General features: G+C 39.4%; 2 protein-coding genes across 2 annotated transcripts in view; both read right to left on the bottom strand.

Moving 5' to 3' along the window:
• Positions 1–17,859, bottom strand: part of cenpi (centromere protein I) — a 30,984-nt gene extending 13,125 nt beyond the window's left edge. The window contains exons 1-15 of the mRNA XM_071204612.1: positions 17,806–17,859; positions 11,360–11,819; positions 9,926–10,063; positions 9,609–9,727; positions 9,142–9,249; positions 8,683–8,731; positions 8,517–8,563; positions 8,180–8,269; positions 7,940–8,071; positions 4,862–4,999; positions 3,144–3,264; positions 2,063–2,154; positions 1,804–1,921; positions 1,360–1,424; positions 1,065–1,174 (exon numbers count right to left, since the gene is read on the bottom strand). Coding sequence (XP_071060713.1) covers positions 1,065–1,174; positions 1,360–1,424; positions 1,804–1,921; positions 2,063–2,154; positions 3,144–3,264; positions 4,862–4,999; positions 7,940–8,071; positions 8,180–8,269; positions 8,517–8,563; positions 8,683–8,731; positions 9,142–9,249; positions 9,609–9,727; positions 9,926–10,063; positions 11,360–11,531 — 1,499 coding nt within the window. The 5' untranslated portion in view covers positions 11,532–11,819; positions 17,806–17,859. The remainder of the gene's footprint in view (positions 1–1,064; positions 1,175–1,359; positions 1,425–1,803; positions 1,922–2,062; positions 2,155–3,143; positions 3,265–4,861; positions 5,000–7,939; positions 8,072–8,179; positions 8,270–8,516; positions 8,564–8,682; positions 8,732–9,141; positions 9,250–9,608; positions 9,728–9,925; positions 10,064–11,359; positions 11,820–17,805) is intronic.
• On the bottom strand, positions 15,485–18,009 carry tmem35 (transmembrane protein 35). Its single transcript, XM_034093508.2, is given in 3 exon segments — positions 15,485–16,898; positions 16,901–16,934; positions 17,806–18,009. Coding segments are annotated over 3 exon segments (483 nt in total). The 5' UTR covers positions 17,926–18,009; the 3' UTR covers positions 15,485–16,569.
• Positions 18,010–19,143: the final 1,134 nt, after the last annotated feature.

The raw sequence follows: 19,143 nt of genomic DNA, 5'->3' as shown, positions 1-19,143 counted from the left end.
AAAGTGTTCGGATATACACCATTAATTATTCCTACATCTAATCAGTGAGTCGTACTCTGGCAAAATACCAGAGGTGAGTTTGGAAATGGCAGTGAATAAAGAATAGATCCCTACACTTATTGGATCATTTGTTGTGGGATTAGACATTTGAGGACTCGATACTGATGCCCAGGTATTTAAACAGAACTGACATCAACTCAGCGCCTTTGTTTGAAAGCTTGAAAATCATTAAACTGGTTATTAGTGCTGTTATTGTGTGAAAACAAATTTAAATGAAAGGATTTGGTGGATAAATGAGCTCAAACATGTTAATACTTCTTTCTGCATATTTTGCTTTTGTTGCTTGTGTATGAGATTGCTCAAATAAATATAGAAACTGTAAAGAACAGTGTAGAGTTTCAGTTGGGGCGGTGCAATTAATCGTATTTTAATCTCGATTACGATTTTGGCTTGCAACGATTATGAAAACAACGTAATCTAAATAAAACGATTCTTTTTTTAATTATTTGTATTGGTTTTTCTTTTGAATTATATTTAAAGTTCAGGGTAATAAACTGTTAAAAACACACGGTTCACTTTTTTTTTTTTCTTCAATAAATGGATGTTTTCAAAGTCAATGGATAATCGTTTTTAATAATCATGATATCAATTATTGACCAAAATAATCGAGATAATGATTTTTGCCATAATCGCACAGCCATAGTTTCAGTCATGATTTGATCTGGGAGAGTAGAACATGTGATATAATGCTTGCCTAGACAAAAATGGGTACATAAACCTGAACACCTACAGAAAGGAGTGTTTTGCTTATATTTTTTTATTTTATTGCATTTCCTCATCCCTAGTGGGGACGTAACAATTACACTAAACAACAGTAAATAAAACTAACTTCAATAGTTGTATAGCATCTGTGAGGACGGATTAGGTGTGAATGCATTTCTTGGCTCTCCAGTAAAGGCTAAACAAGCTATAACCCTAATGCTCTGAAGTAAATACACAAAGTGTTTTATGTCTATTACTTGTTTATGCTCGGGGCATAAACAAGAAGTAGATATGAGACTCACATGGAGGTGTGGCTGTTGAGGCTGATGTCCAAGTCGTCTTCCAGAGCGTACACCGAGTGCCAGATCAGCCACTTCAACAGCATGTTGTTCAGACACTCGATCAGTCCACACTGCACACACATGGAGAACAACAGCATTAAGCTTACAGTTGTTTTACCTCAGGCTAATAAAGGACCAACCATGAAAAATACAAGACAAACAGTATTGCATCTTCTCCATTTAACTTACAGGTTTAGATATTTCTAGCACAGTAGCAGGAGTATACACTTGTTGTGCCTCAGGGAGGAAAACCCACCTTGAAAAACACGGATGATGTGAAGAAGAGCTGCATGAGGGGCTCGAACAGAAGCCGTCCAATTTCTGAAACAGGGAGACAAAAGGTTACAGTTGTACCAGCTGCTATACCTCAATGCAATTCCTAAGAAATGGCACAAATATCATGGCCTTGCCAACGTAGAATCTTTTACTCAAGTGGAGGGCAATGCAGGATTGTGTGCGTTGACATTAATAGACACCAAAATAGTTCACCAACACTTCATTTTCACATAGCTAGGTAAGTATACTGGTCAAAAAGAAAATTACATCAACTTTTCTTCCATCACTGCCCCAAGGTTTCCATTATCCAACTTCCTTGCATTGAACACTAGTTCATGGACTCTGTATTCTAAACATAATTAGGGACAACAAAACAGTGTGGAAACCCGGCAATAATGTGAAGAAGATCACATGGAAAACTCACGAGAACTTGGAATAACCGGAATGTTGCTGAGTAGGCCGAGGATCTGTGGGCGGAGGAGGGAACCGTCCCAAACATTGAGAAATTTGTAGAGAAAAGCATCGGAACTGGAAAACCCCTCCTGGTGGAAATGTGACGATAAAACATTGTGAATCATTGCTTGATGTTTTACAGTGCAGCGTCAGCTTCATGAGGGTGCAGGATAATGAATATTGAATGACAGGTGTGGGGTAACTATCAGGCTCTAAAATGTGAGACTCACCTGGAGAAAGTGTTGTGTGGACAGCAACTTGTTCAAAAACTGCAGAGATTCTTCTGAATTCTGGGAGGCTCCATCGCCACAGAACAACAATTCTAAACAAAGACAGCAAGATAAAGTGTTTTTAGTAGGGATGCTCCGATCGCCAAATTTGGGGCCGATCGTCGGAATCAGTATCGGCCGATCCGATCGAGTGGGCGGGGCCTATGGGGATCTTCCATTTAAAAGTGATGTTTAAAACTCAGTTAAAGGGGCTCATTCTCTGGAGCTTCCACAAACAACAAACAACATAATTATTACATTCAAATGATGTACATTATTCAAGTTTACATTAACTTTGGATAATAACACGGAGAAATGAACGGAAGCGCTCTCTTTTCCTCTCTCTCTCTCTCTCCGCCTGTCAGTATCGTCTCATGCAGCTCACTGATCCAGTAATGAGTGACCAGACAGTGAAGAATTAATATATTTATAACTAGTTTAGCTTGTTCCAGAGGAAGATCAAATAGCAATGTGTGTTAGGTCTAACCCTTAGTGTGTGTTTTGCTCCGCTCACCGGTCCGTCACAGCAGGTGGAGCTGCAGGATTTCTGCCTCGCACACGTTGCATACCGCTATTTTATTGTCATTTTCGGACACCTTAAAAAACGGCCAGACCGGTGACGCCATTTTGGCGAGCTTGTTTTGCCGCGCACAGAGAACAGTGTCATGTATTTTACGTCATGTGATCGGCTCTCACGATCTGCCTTTATATAGAGCACCGATCGATCGGCAGAGAGTGAATATCGGCCTATATCGATCGGAGCATCCCTAGTTTTTAGTATGGAAAAAGACAAGGGGATTGAAAGAAAACAGCAGAGGAATACATGCTTGACGTGCATTCACTTAGTAAAGCACCCAGTCTCCGTTTAAACTCTTTTAAACCCCTCTCTGACAGAATCCTTTTGTCATCTAGGTAATGCGTTTTGGTTCAACTCGAGGTTAGCTTGGCTTTGGACGAATCTTCCTGATAGAAGATGTCACAACAAGTCTGGTAGTTGCTCGCTAACCCCAGCCCGCCCTCCCACATCCCCGCTCCCCCTTACCTTCGTGGAGAGCGTAGCCGAGCCAGAAGTTGAGGCGTAGCAGAGCAGACTCATCCTGAACACAGTCCAGGTACTGCAGGGCCAGACTGGAGCCCAGCAGAGAGCCCATCTGAGCGGGCAGCTGGTGGGGGGGAAGGAAGCAGGAAACATGCAATCAATTATAACTGAGAGTAGGCTGGATCGTTTGGAAACATTTCTTACTCCATTTAGTTTTGATTGATTCTTTTTGCATTATTCTCATTTTCAGTGAGGAATATCTTAATATGAACATGGTGGGACTTTGCAAAGACATCTCTGAAGTACTGCAATACTACATTCAGAATGGTGTTAATACAGATATTTCCCCTTACAAAATATTGTATCTCCTGTTTGCATTGCATTTGTCCAAGTTCTATATGGGTGAAATGCATTTTTCAGCCATTATTGCGAGGCTAGAATAATCAAAACATTAAAAACAAAAAAGATATGAAAAACATAAATCATATTACCAAAACACAATAACTATAAAACCAGCCATTGTATGAAAACAGAAACACATAAAATCTTGCTCAAGTCCCTGCTATCAGTTCTAATTAATCTGTTTACCTTCTTTAAAAAAACACTCATGTCCTTGATTTTATTGAGTGGGCCACCTATAAACTACTGAGCTAATTCTTCAGTATCCAGTAATCCCCATAATACCAGCACTAGGACGTTTCTGCCATCACACTGGATAGTTGATACAGTCTCTTATTGTGTATGAACAGCTGCCTCAAAATATGGGGGCCCTTATCTGTGTAGTAAATTAATATGAATGGGGAAAGGACAGACTGACGGGACACAGCTCAGCTCTCCAATAACTATGCAGCAACAATAACATTAAACTAAGAAAGCCCCATTCTGCTTTTGATAACAAGAGTGCAGGCAGAGAGGAGAATAATCAATGATCCTTTGTCACCGTCTTTGCTAAATAGTTTTACTTGTGTGATTGACTGTGCTTATCTCTCTTTTCTAATGTACGGGGAAAAGTAGAGCTTTCTTAGCGATAAACAAAGTTGATGCTATCACTGTACAAAAGCCTTATTGATTATTGTTGGCTTTGTGGTCTGTGAAAGCGGTGGATTTATGTAGCATGACGCATAAAAGTCAGCGAGTCATTTCAAATGACTTATATTAGTTTATCAGGTCACTGAATCTGCAGGGCAAATAGACATTTATAGAGGGCCATTTATAAATGACCATTTGCTATGAAACTTTGTCCAATGCATTACTCAGATCCCAGTTATTTTGCTTTCATTACTATAGGAGAGATAAACCGTCCTATCGGCAAAAAGAACAATGGCCTGTTTAAAAAAAAAAAAAAAAAAGATAAGTGCTTTGTCTTTTAGGTTATAATCTGATAAACAAATGACAGCCCGAGGCAACCTCTGCTGTGGTTTCTCTAGGACAAAGATGCTGGTGGTATGCTAGAACAGTTATAACAGTAACACAGCACCACCCTCAGGCTGTGAGGATAGATCACAATGTATAAATAGACTGGTTTCACATCCTAAGGACACACTGGCATACGAACTGAACTGAACTTCTGAACTGTTCCCAGTCCAGAAGTTTTGGGACAGCGAAACCGTGTAAGCTGAGTTAGAAAGGAGCCGAAAGAGTGAAAGACTGAGAAGGAGCAAGACAATAAGGGGCAGAGGTGGAACCCAAAAGAAGCCAGAGATTCTTCGCAGCAGGAGTACCTCTATATGGTCCATATTTTCCAGGAGCTCAGCAACAGATTGGATCTGCACCAGAGGGACCAGCCTCCTGCTCGTCTCCGTCTGAGGTTGTTTATTTACTACAGCACTCAATACCGGTATTTCCAGGTGGTGGTGTTTCTAAAAAAGAAAGCACAGTGAGACAAGAAAATAAATAAAGGCAAGCCTGGGATAAAATGATTGTCTTATTTACTAAAAATGCATTAATAAAAAGCTTACGTCAGGATAAGCAAATCAATAAAGAAATGTATATCATACACTTTTTTCTCAAATCTTATCGCTTTTCAAGCATTTAAAAAAAGAGGGATTTTTTAAGCTTTTCCAAGCTGTGGTACATAACATATTTTGTATACAGTACATCAGTGGCGATCCGCCAGGGCCCTATTTTAAAACAGTTTTAAAGAATTTTTTTTTTCAAATATTTTTCATTAGTTTTACCAAAATAACTTGATTTAAATTGTATTTAAAATAACATTTCCAAAGAAATAAATCCTTTGAATCTGCCTATTCAGTTTCTGTTGGAATGTGAAGGGTTAAATGAAAGAAGCTCGTCTCTGCGAGTTATGCGAAGACAGGAGCTGATTGGTGGTCCTGCTGTAAATTCACAGAGGGCCCGCTATAGTAACTGAACGAGAGAGTAATGTCAAATGACAGTACAATTGACCAATCATAGGGGTGGGCGATATTGAAAAATATGTTATCACGATATTTTCAGGCAGTATCACGATAGACGATATATATCACGATATTTTTTCATGTTGGTTATTATGGTTATTTTTCAAGTTACTTAACAGTACAAGCACCTACAAGGTAACAGAAACTAAAACAAAAAGGAGTAACAGACCAAAATAGCATTTCAAGCTAGTTTTATAAGGAGGGTAAAACATAACTAAGTAAAACATAAAACATCAATGAGGAAAAGTCAGTGCCAAATAATTAAAATGTAAACTTTAGAGTAGACTTGAAGTGTAATAAAAGACTTTCGCATAACTGAAGGGAAAAACATAAAACGCCACCGCGTCAGTTATGTCTTTCCACCGTTTGCTAGTCTTTTCATAAGGAGCCCCTTTATGAAATGCCTGCCCTATGGTTGCTCGCTGCAAAGAAAGGGGGCGGGGACTTTGGGAGCGTGTCAAACAACTCGGACTGAACGCAAGCAGAGGTGCGCTGACATTGTGAAATCGATCGGGCTTGATATATGGTGAAATTAAAATCAGTAGGTGAGGCTGGGGGGGCGGGAGGGGAAGAGGCTCTCCGTCCGCTGTCATAGCCCCCTGCGCCGCGCACGGAGAGCCTCTTCCCCTCCCGCTATTTTTTTTTTTCAATTTTTTTTTATCACGATAGGACGATATCTCTGAAAAAGCATATCGTGGAGACCTAATATCGTCACGACGATATATATCGTCATATCGCCCACCCCTAACCAATCATATCTTCCCTCTAAATGGGTGGGCTTTATGACAAGTTGCGCCCGCTGGGAAGTTTATGCATGTGTTATAACAACGGGTCAAGATTTCCATAGCAACAACAACTTCAGCAGCGAAAACTCTCCATCAAAATAAAAGCATGTCCATACAAAATAGGAAGCCAAGCCAAATTACACTAAAGACATATATACAACTGCAACGAAAGTAACAAACACAATGCAATATCCTTTTCAATTTCAAAGAACACAAATTGGGTTATTTACAGGTGTTGTTTTGTGTGGTAGAGGGTCGCTGTCATTGATGCGTTTTGCACATGGTTTTGCACCCCGGGCCATTGTTTTGATATTCCGCTGAAGTATACACTGTGATGTAATAAATCTTTTTTTTTTTTCCAGGGAAGAGGGGGTCAGAGGGCCTAGGTATAAAAGTCACGGCTCGCCACTGCAGTACATACACTCAGGGGCAAAGTTATTAGTTACAATTAGGGATGTCCCGATCACCTTTTTTTGCTCCCGATCCGATTCCGATCATTTGATTTTGACAATCTGCCGATACCAATTTTTCCCGATCCGATCTTTATGCAATGCATTAAGAGAAAAAAAAGGTAACAGATAACGGCTGGTCAATCAACGCGATGAATTCAGCTATCTTGGCTGTTTTTTGGCCTTTTCACTGTTCTGGGGCAGTTTCTCTTTCCTTTTAAAAGTCTCTGAAAGTGTCGGTTGTTTCAGTGCCGTTACCTGAGTGGCCGCTGTGTACTCGTCGTGTTGTTGTTGGTGTTTGTTTCTCAGGTAGCGTATTAGATTGGTCGTGTTGAACGTAGCTCTGTTCTTTCCACCACGCGGAACCTCTGCCTTGCAAACATTGCATCTGGCTGTTACACTGCCTTCGCTTTCAATTTTATAATACTTCCAAACTCCTGACATTTTCTCTGTCCCGACTCCCGAGTCACCAGCTGAACGTAGCCTCTCGTTAGCTTACTGCTACTATTAGACACTGCGCCCACTCTGTTGCCAGATTTCAGAGAAATAATCAACCAGGTCTATGAAAACAAGCCCAAAGAAAGCAGCACATACATGATGTTGTGTAATTTTAAACCAAAACTAAGGCCTCAGGATGACTTTAAGACGTGAACATGGTCATTTTTGTTTTGTAACATGAAAAAATAAATAAAAAATATTTGATATAATAAAAAAAAATCCCGATCCCCGATTTTTTTCTCCCGATTCCGATCTTTTGAAAATCACGTGATCGGCTCCGATCCCCGATCACGTGATCGGATCGGGACATCTCTAGTTACAATCTAGTAAAATGTACTTTTGCTGATGTCTATAATCAGTTTTCAGTCCGAGGTGTTATTGATATGTTTAGCAATAGCATTAGGGTCGTAGTTAGTGCAATACGTATATTCTCTCCCCCTTAAATAAAGACATCTCAATATAAGTAAGTCAAGTTAAACTGAGTAATAAACTGAATTTAAATGTAAAATGAAATGTAAATATTCCCAACAATTCCAACATATACTGAACATTATAAACTTTGAAGTGTAGAATGTATGGCATTGGGAAGCAGCAGCAGTAACTGTAGTGTAGCAGGAGTGATTGCATCTGACAATGTGGAAAGGCTCCCATACCCGTTTCCTGCGGTTGGTCCCATCTTTCGATGCGGAGGCCAGGCTGATGCTGGAGGCAACCTGGGAACCGTTCCTCTTCTGGACGGCAAACAAAGCTGATTTCCAGGGCATATTGTGGTTCTTAAACACACTCTGTAAGATAACAGAAAATATACAGTTTCATTTGGGCTTTAGAGATGATGGCCGCACTCGTTATTATACGCACATAATGAGCATCACATGCTTGTTCCATGTACAAACCTTAGATCGCGATGGGATGGAGAGCGTCACCAGTTCAGGGCAAAACACCTTGTAAAGGGACAGTAGGTTCAGCAGGAACGGCTGCCTTCCCTGAGGAAACGATATCAACACACTCAATATGGCACATCTTTGTACTCGACATTTTTATATTTGATTGATGGTTCCTGATAATGTGGAATCGAACAATACCAACTCTATTGAAAGGGTAACTGTTTGTACTGAGCAAAAGACAATTCCTGGGATTTCTTATTAACATAGTTTCCTACTTAGTTCTCTAATAAATGTGTAGCTTTTTTATAAATAGCTTTAGATGGCATTAGATCAGCAGAGTGTTTACCAGTTTAGACTGTAGCTCCAGTAGCTTCCTCACTCTGAAGACTCGCACTACAAGAGAAAAAAAACATTATTTTTTACAATACAGTGATACAGAAAAGAGGAAATAGCAGAGTACTTGTGAAACAATAGCAGTACAGACTTTTCAGGTGTGAATATGTGAGACTTACCAATTTGCTTTGAGGTCAAAAGGTACAGCAGATGGCAGATGAAAGGACACTGAAATAATGTGACAAAATATCAACTTTACATCTTGGAAGTTCTTCAGTGGAACATTACATTACAGTGCTGCATTCATTTACTTAAGAAGACAGTAGTTCAGTTTTGAACAAACAGGACATTACATTCATCACAAATGATGATTGTAATGTCGGCCTTAGCCAGATAAACGCATTATCTGTCTAGTCAGGCAGAAATTAACCTTTATTTATCTCGCCAGGACTGTTTCCTGAACAAGGAAGAGTATTCATAAACAGTGACGCGCTTGTCATTTCAAAATGTGTTTAAAAATCACCATGACAAATAAGATTAGGGAACCTAAATTCAGGGCTCAAAGATGTGTGTGCACGTGTACAATTTCCCTTTGGTGCCATCTGACTATAAAGAGCAAACATAATCATCACACATACCAGATTTTCCTCTGAGACGAAGCTGAAGATGAAGCCATAGATAGCTCGAAGCTGGTCTTTTGCATCAATCATGTCAAAGACGGTCAACACCCACTTTATGAAAAGAACCTGAAAGTTGTAAATGCAACGTAAACATACAAATGGGTTAACTGGGGTGCAACTCAAGAACGATACATACATTATTAACATACATTAAATGTAACTCTCTTATCTCAAATTATCATTTTCTTTTTAGCAGAACCTCTTTTTTCAATTGACAAAATTGTTATATTGTTAGAAAGACACACGAGAGCAATAGTTTTAAATCACATCCTTTTGATTAAAGATAGTTCATGGCATAACCTTAGTAGTTGTAAAATTGATGTTATTCTTTGAGGGTAAAGGTGTGTATGTTCGACCAACATATTTCTAAATTACTCATACAGCAAACTGGTGACAAGAATCTAGACAAATCCAATTGCACTTACTTGTGTGCTGACAGGTATTTTGCCAACTCCGAGCCAGGACACACCACGAACAACAGCCTCCTGTGGCACCACGGTGACGGGTATAAGACACTTCAGCACCCGGGGACAAAGGCTATGTCCTACACAAATAAATTCACAGAAACAAGTCAGTTAAAAGAAGCACATCTTAATACTGACAGTAACACTTGTACAATAATCTCTTTTGCACAGGTGTACCTATACTTTTGGGAAGATCAAATTGTGTGCCATAACTTCAGGTTCTGGTTAACAATTGGTGTTTACAATAAACCTTATCTGCTGCAAAGTGAATGTCTTACCCATGCGGAGGCTCATGGCAAACTCCAGCATAATAGAGATGGCCTCTGGTGAAAGTCCATTTCTGTAGGCCACCTGCTCCACCAGGACCAGGTTCCTCTCCACCTCATCGTTACCATTGACAGGAGTACCTGCTTCAACTACAGGATGGAGGAAAAACATCCCATCAGAGTGTGTGTAAGCATATTTAAAAATAATCACAACAGTTTCAAACATACAAGAGGTAATGTCAACAAGTATTTACCTGAGAAAATCGGTTATTTTAATTGATTACTAGAAAATGAAAACTGCTAGATATAACAGTTTAGCAGAGCATAAAATACATCACATAATATTTTTGGAATGTTCTTAATTGACTGTTGAGCATTACATAAAACAGTCTGTAGTGTTGTCATGTAGAAAACAAATCCTGGAACTATTTTAACATTAGTAATCACAGTGATGTTTTTTTAGTGAAAAGGCAGGAAATATGTATTCCGATTATTCCAAAAAAAAATGGAGCAAACTATCTGAAGGCTGTCTTGCACGAACAAATGGTGTAAGCCACTCTGGTACAATGTTATAGAAACAGGAGACACACGTAACATTATGTTTTAATTTCTAGTTGTATGTTTTTGGTTTTAATTTAATTAATTAAATAATTCAAAAGTATAAGTATTAATAATTAAGATACTCCTCTGCATCATTTACACTGTGGATATGAAGAATATTGTCAATATTCTTATCTCAAGATCTTAGTTATAAATTGCAGTAACATTGTAGAGTGCAATAATAATAATTAGGTCAGATAAGTCTTATTTGGAAGCAAACCCCTAACAAAAGTTTGGGTCCCATATTAAGTATACAACAGATTACATCACCAAACACCGAGTTTCTCCTCTGCTATCAAGCTTTTAACAGTATTTTCAATAAGTACTCAGATCCTTTACAAGTACAAATAGTATGGTCTTAAAAACAATCCACTACAAGTAAAAGTCCTGATTTCAAAATTGTACTCGAATAAAAGAACAAGGCAGCAGAGTATAAATATGCGTTAGCATAACATTGAAATACTCAAGTAAAGTACAAGTACCTCAAATGAATACTTATGTCCAGTACTGAAGTAAATTATATATATTACACCACTGGCTTTTAATAATGATGTTGTTGTCCGTGTCTGTACATAACCAACGTTACCTTCTCAATGCTGAGGCTAACTTTGTTTGGGTTAGCCTCCCTTCTCCACTGATTTGGGAGCTAATAAGTAGCTATGCAAGCAACATTAGCTTTCAGTAAAGTTACACCCAAAAAGCAACAAGAAAGTAACTTAGCCTAAAGTTATCCTGGACTATTTGTATACATCGTACTAGAACTCAAACGGCAAGGGTTAACGTATTTATCTTGAGTATATCGGTAACAATAAAAGCACCATCTCCAATCGTTGAGTTGAGTCCTACCGTTGTAGAAATACTGCAGGGCCAGAACAGACGGGTCCTCCGCCTCGTTCTTTCTCCTCTCCTTTTCTGCGACTCTCAAACTTCTGTTGCTGGTCCGGCTGGACATAGACTGGTCGGTTAGAGACGATCGACCCGAATCCGGAGGCCCTGACAAGTTTAACTGTGCTGCCATTTCTACATTGCTAAAATATTCAAAACACTCCCGTCTTCAGCCATTCAAACACAACTCAAACTCCGCGCGACCGTTTGGTCTGCGCTTGCGCGGTAGGTTTTTGTATGTCTTCGTTGTGTTTATTGGCGGTTGGAAAACCAACTTGTAGGTGCATTACCGCCACCAACTGGACTGGAGTGTGGACAAGAGACTATGCAGAAAACAATAAACAAAAGAAATAAAATAAAGAACCATGCCAATCTTTTTCAAGCCGGGCAATGCCTTGGCATAGCTCTTGTATGCCCTTTTCTGAAAGGATAATGTACAAAGATACCGTTACATATTGTAGATTTACAATTGTAATTGTAAACACATTTAAATATTTACTTGTTTGAGACATGCGAGACCTGCGCAGTTGCGATCAACGTCTTGCTAGTGCGTTGCATGATGGTTAGTCATTTGTCCGACTTGCTCTGGAGGCTCGCCTACATGAGACGTTGAAATCTCGCGGGACAAAGACGCCCGCAGCCTTGAGAGTGAGGCGAGGCGAGTTGGCACAGTTGCTCTCCACGAGCTGCGGAAGCGAAATGCTTGATGGGAAACGGCTCGCTGGTATCTCGAGCTGAGCGCTCATTGGTGGTTTTTACCACGTGCTGCTGATGAAACTCTCCAATTTGCTGGCAAACGTTTGTTGTTGTTTTGTGTCAGTTTTATGTCGCCACATCCATTCCCATTTTTCATCATTGTTCCACAATGTTTATCATCATGAAATTAATATCTATATATTTTATACTATACTGCTTACCGTTTTCATACTTTATATATCTTAGCATATTCATACACACTGTTCATACTGCTCACAGGCTGATATCTAGTGTATTCATACCCCACTGTTCATACTGCTCACAGGCTGATATCTAGTGTATTCATACCCCACTGTTTATTCATCATTCAATTCATTCTATATGTTATTCTGTAGATTGTGTACATTACTTTCCACTTCACTGCTTGTTGCACCTGAGAAGCTAAACTGCATTTCGTCGTCTCAGTACCTGTAATATGTGCAATAACAATAAAGTTGAATCTAATCTTGAGCAGGAACAAATGTATTTACTTAGTACATATCTGACATTAACGATTAAACACATTTGTGCATTCTTTATAAATGCAAACCGAGTCAAGCCGACTCCGGAGGTGGCGGTATGCACCTTAAAGTTGTTTGCAATCCGCCAAAAAACCGAGAGAAGAAGAAGAAGATGAAGAAGCCGTCTCCGAGCTGTCCGACTTCAGGCGAGCTTTTTGAGACCTCCCCCGGCTGCGATCGGCTACTCTCGTCTACTTTCGAGGCGAGCCGCAATGTGTCTCAAACAAGCCTAATGACTAACCATCATGCAGCGTACTAGCAAGACGTTGATCGAAATTGCGCAGGTCTCACTTGTCTCAAACAAGCCTATTGCGGCTCGCCTCGAAAGTAGACGAGAGTAGCCGACCGCAGCCGGGGGAGGTGTCAAAAAGCTCGCCTGAAGTCGGACAGCTCGGAGTCGGCTTCGTCTTCTTCTTCTTCTTCTTCTTCTTCTTCTTCTTCTCTCGGTTTTTTGGCGGATTGCAAACCACTTGAAGGTGCATACCGCCACCTCCGGAGTCGGCTTGACTCGGTTTGCATTTATAAAGAATGCACACATGTGTTTAATCGTTAATGTCAGATATGTACTAAGTAAATACATTTGTTCCTGCTCAAGATTAGATTCAACTTTATTGTTATTGCACATATTACAGGTACTGAGACAACGAAATGCAGTTTAGCTTCTAACCAGGTGCAACAAGCAGTGAAGTGAAAAGTAATGTTCACAATAGACAGAATAAAATATAGAATGAATTGAATGATGAATAAACAGTGAGGGGTATGAATACACTAGATATCAACCTGTGAGCAGTATGAACAGTGTGTATGAATATGCTAAGATATATAAAGTATGAAAACGGTAAGCAGTATAGTATAACATATATAGATATTAATCTCATGATGATAAACATTGTGGAACAATTATGAAAAATGTTAATGGAGGGGGTGACGTAAAACTGACACAAAACAACAACAAACTTTTGTCAAGCCAATTGGAGAGTTTCATCAGCAGCACGTGGTAAAGACCACCAATGAGCGCTCAGCTCGAGATACCAGCGAGTCGTTTCCCATCAAGCATTTCGCTTCCGCAGCTCGTGGAGAGCACCTGCGCCGCCTCGCCTCGCTCTCAAGGCTGCGGGCGTCTTTGTCCCCCGAGATTTCAAAGTCTCATGTGGTCGAGCCTCCAGAGCAAATCGGACAAAATGACTAACCATCATGCAACGCACTAGCAAGACGTTGATCGCAACTGCGCAGGTCTTGCTTGTCTCAAACAAGCCTAGTTCCTCTCCACGGGCTGCGGAAGCGAAATGCTTGATGGGAAACGACCTTATTATCATCCATGGAAACGACTCGCTGGTATCTCGAGCTGAGCGCTCATTGGTGGTTTTTACCCCGTGCTGCTGATGAAACTCTCCAATTGTCTCGGCAAAAGTTTGTTGTTGTTTTGTGTCAGTTTTACGTCGTGTTTATATATATATCTATGGGCGAGCCTCCAGAGCAAGTCGGACAAAATGACTAACCATCATGCAACGCACTAGCAAGACGTTGATCGAAATTGCGCAGGTCTGCGCAGGTGCATACGTTGCGCATTGCCCCTCACTCAAATTCAGTTAATCTACAATAATGGGGCCCCCACTATTGTAGATGAACTGAATTTGATGAAGGCTTATGGCAATGTATGATGTCTGTTTAATTGTATTTTTTGTATAATTTGTTGTTCTGACACTGATGTCGTTTTAAAGATGTGTCGCCCCTCGGGGGCCCCCTACTGGTCCTACCGCTTTTATCGAAGAAGTTTGTGACTTGGCGTAGGCGATTTAATGTGTTGTCATAAACTGAAATATGGCATTTAACATTTAGCAGCAGCACTGCTGTGTAGAAACACTGTCTCATCTAAATAACTCACAGGATCATCTTTGGCCCCCTCTCACCATCAGCACTTTTCATAGGTGAGGTGAATATGAATTGAACACTCCAAAATAATTGTTTTTGTAAATGTTAATTTTTCTTTGCTGTGCGAGCATCACAACGAACTGTATTATCAAATTTAAGTATTTCAAGATCATAACATCAAATAATTTCCTTGGTCTATGAAATATCAGAAATAAGTTCCCAGAGAACAGGCTAAAATAATCAAAATTCTTGTTTAACAGTCCAAAACCCAAAATAATTCTATTTACTATTTCAGAAAACAAACCAAAATAGTCAACAAATATTAACATTTGAGAACCCTGATCCAAATCATTTTCTGTCCATTGACTAACTAATCTTACCTGAAAACCAGGTCCAATTAATTAAAAAAAACAAATTGTATCAAAGACATTCAGGGTACAATCTCTTATAAAATGTGCTCAGTGCTTCATTAAGTTTTATGTTTTTATGTTACTAAAGCTGTTATGCAAATACCAGAGTGACTTTCCAGGCAAGAGGCATAACAGAAGGACCCCTGTGTCTGAGTTATGCTCTTTGTCCCCTTATCCGGTCAGTCTACAGTGCATGGTCCTTTTATGCCCATGTAGGATTAGAATTAAAGAAGAGTTTTCCTGTGTTGAAAATGGTACCGAATGTATCACATTTTCATCTCATTATTTTCTTTTTTCTTAGCTACATTAGTTTATACAAGTTAAGTTAAGATCATAAAAGTGACAAACCTGTAATGCATTACATACAGTATAATAAGTAACACCTATGATATAGGGCAGAGAGACAAGCACTGCACATCTGGCCCGTAAAACGGATGTAGCTTATGTGCTGATTTGATGGCTTTATCTTGACAGGGACAGACTTAAGGTACAGTATATAACATAACTTGACTAAAACAAATTCAAGGGAGTTAATAAAGCAAACACTATTTAGTCAATCTCACCTCCAATTCTTTATTTTAAGTATATCATTTACAGAAATATTGTGAATCTCGAAATTAACTGACAGGATTTTCCATTGAGATTTAATTCCTAAAGCAGATCTGTAATATCAATTTTTGAGTTTATATTTTTGAAACAGAAAAAGTATAGCCAAACTAATCAGAAGTTGTCTTTTAAAGAAACATAATATGCTTAAGACTTGAACTGTGAATTACAAAAAAGGTAAAATAACATTTTTAACAGGCAACAATACTTTTTTGATTGAGTTATGTTTTGCTGTGCACGCTAGCAGAAGACACCCAAGGCAGCAAATGCTGTACTTTCCAGCTAAACAACTTTACTGTGGTAACTGAACTGAAAGGACAAAAATAATATTCTGCAATTTTCACTTTAGGAGAAAGGGTGACATGCGCACTTCTACAAAAATGTACTGAGATGAGATGAACAAGGCTGTATTCATTTTTTCTTTCCAGAATTGTGTTCTGGTAACACTACACCAAAATATGATGTGGATATGTCGTACTAGTTGATGTATAATCAGTACAAAATTGTTTCAAAAGTGCTCATATTGGTTAATGTTGATACTCTTGACCAAATGAAACATGCTTTAGACATTATTGAAATTCATAAATGATTAGTCTCTCCTACCTACAGTAAAAAAAGAAGCTACAAAGATTCTTACATGGAAAAACAGCATTCTCAAATCATTTTGACATAACATAAATGAAATCATTTAAAAACAAAATACATTTAACACAGTGTAGGACTGAAATAAATAGAGGAAATTGATTCACTATTTAGACAATGAGCTGATCTCATGAGAGTTTCCACAGGTATGATTGTCCACGGTCATGTTGAGGATTAACGGATCAGGAGTTCTCAGTTTCACAGTGAGAGTGCAGAGGAGTAGGTGAGAGTTATCAGTCCGCCAGCTGGATGGGACAGGAGATGATTTGAGGGGATTTATTAGTGGAAGTGACTGATTCCTTCAACATTTGAATGACTCTCCATCAAACAATAGGGACGCACCAAATTCCCTTTTATTGTGGATTTGACGAAGTAGAAGAGCATCTTAAGACTGCTTGACCTTGTTCTTTTCCTGGTCATTTATTTGCTGTTCCTCTCGGCTGTCCTCTCTCTCGGGCCGGTCGTCACTTTGGCGGGCAATAAGAAGTCGGCAGGTGAGCAGAATACCAAAGACTAGAGCGTGGGCATACCGTTTCAGGGGGTCTCCTACTAGCTGGTGGAAGAACAGGACAGCGAGCATGACCAGCAGCAGCAGGAAGTTGGCCACATCCTTTGGACGGCCCGGTACGAGGGTAAGCACCACACCACAGCCCACCTCCAGAGAGCCAATGATCTTACGAAGCAGGACCGAGCTGATGCCAATCTTTTCAAGCCGGGCAATGCCTTGGCATAGCTCTTGTATGCCCTTTTCTGAAAGGATAATGTACAAAGACACCGTTAAATATCTCTAACATTACACACATGTCATACAAATGCACAGGGACTTCTTTTAGTGAGGCTATTTAAAATGATGGTTGCACGATTACTATTTGACCTATTTCTACCCAGTTAAAGAAAACCAATAAACACATAATTCAAATTTATCGTATGAGCTTATGAGTTTTGATTTAGCATGAAACCTAATGCATGACAGCTAGCATCTTGCACACAGGCTATTTCAACATCAGCACCAGTGGGTGCCTCTCACAGAATTTGCTAGAAATCAGCCGCCATTGCTCTTTAGCTGTTGCTCTTCATATAAAGCGAGAAGCTCAGCAGCCACAACCTACTACGCTATAAAGATCAAGGTATACTTTAGAAATGTGTTGATTTTCCTGTATACATGTTTGAATCGTGCAGCTACATTATATCATGAATTCATACGGTGGAGTCTATCATCCATTATTGATCCCTGTTTTACCGTTTACTATCTTATGATAGACACACTTGCTATTATTTTATTTACCCACACCGATTCAAGAATGCTGTCTGTTTCATTACCAACATACATGAAGGGTTTTCTAGAACACACAGGCCTAATATAGCCAATGTGCTAATAACTGTGTTACTGACGTTAAAGACAATACTGTTTCAGCAGGTCTGAACATTTTAATTACAGGATGATCTTTGGGAAAATGTAACAATGGTTCACATAGTCAGATTAGAAGAGCCCACCAATACCGAAAAGATTAACTGTCCGTATCTTTGATTATTTAGGTCAGCATCTCCTCACATTATTTGAGCCTGAGAGCGTTTCGCACAGAACAATAGCCTGAACCCCCACACATCACTGTTTACTCACCATTTCACTGTATGCATCTTTGCTTAGCCTCGGAGTGAGCTTAATGGTTCCCATGAAGACGAAAAATAAACCTAAAGCAAAAGAAAGGGCCACAATAGTAACTGTCCTTGGTGAGGCCATCTTTGCCCACCGTTAGTGCAGCAGGCGCTTCCCACAGTGAAATGAATGATAGTCCGTTTCCCGGTGAAGATGCACCAGGGGGATGGGCTTCTCTGGCTGAACGACAAAGATGGCGTCGCGCTGGTCCCCTTTCTCTGCGTCGCATCCAGGAGCAGGAGAGAACTGACGGGAGCTTGTACAGAGTGATGATAAATAACTAAGTGCAATTACTCTAGTACAATTTTGAGGTACTTGTACTTCATATCTACCATCCAGACATAAGAACCGTGGTAAATTTGGTTTTATATTGGACGTTGGATATTCGACACATTCGAAAAATCTATTTAACACTGGCTTCGATGGACGAATTTGTGTCAAACCAACTTCGATGTGTTAATACAAGGCCCGCCTATATAACACAAAGCTTCTTTTGTCAAAAAACCCACCTTTTGATTTTATACTATTTTTTTAATGTTAAAAAATGCTATAAATCTATTATGCGGCTTGGCCTTTTCACCTACACATGTCATAACACATCTGATGAACAAAGAAAAGTACCCTCTGCATGAGAAAAAGCAAACACTCTGATTGTTAAAATGTTCCTCATCATCAAAATTGGTAACAGTTCTTTGTTTTTGTCTTTTTTACCATGTTGCAATATAGGACATATACAGTGTTTTCAACTGTGAGTTAAAAATATCCTCTTGCCTACTATTTCTGAAGTCCTTATATTGTATGGAAGTGATTTAGTAATATCCGGATTATTGTCGTCCTGACCTGAGGTGCCTTTCTGTTGGCATATCCTTGAAAATGCTTACATAATAATTAAAAAAAAGTTACTTTCATTACTATTGCCTGTGTCAATAATGTGCTCAAAGAGCCTGTATCAACACAATGCTACCTGTCAGGGGTACTTGGTCGATTTTTGATCAAATCAAAAGGTGGGTTTTTTGACAAAAGAAGCTTTGTGTTAAGTGTAGGGCAGTTAGCTGGGTTCATCAGATGTGTTTTGACATGGGGAGGTGAAAAGGTCAAGCCGCATAATAGATTTATAGCATTTTTTAACTTTAAAAAAATAGTATAAAATCAAAAGGTGGGTTTTTTGACAAAAGAAGCTTTGTGTTATATAGGCAGGCCTTGTATTAACACATCGAAGTTGGTTTGACAACAATTCGTCCATCGAAGCCAGTGTTAAATAGATTTTTCGAATGTGTCGAATATCCAACGTCCAATATAAAA

Source organism: Pseudochaenichthys georgianus, chromosome 10 (genome assembly GCF_902827115.2).
Source record: "Pseudochaenichthys georgianus chromosome 10, fPseGeo1.2, whole genome shotgun sequence".
Taxonomy (NCBI): Eukaryota; Metazoa; Chordata; class Actinopteri; order Perciformes; family Channichthyidae; genus Pseudochaenichthys; species Pseudochaenichthys georgianus.
This window is presented reverse-complemented; position numbering and strand designations above follow the sequence as displayed.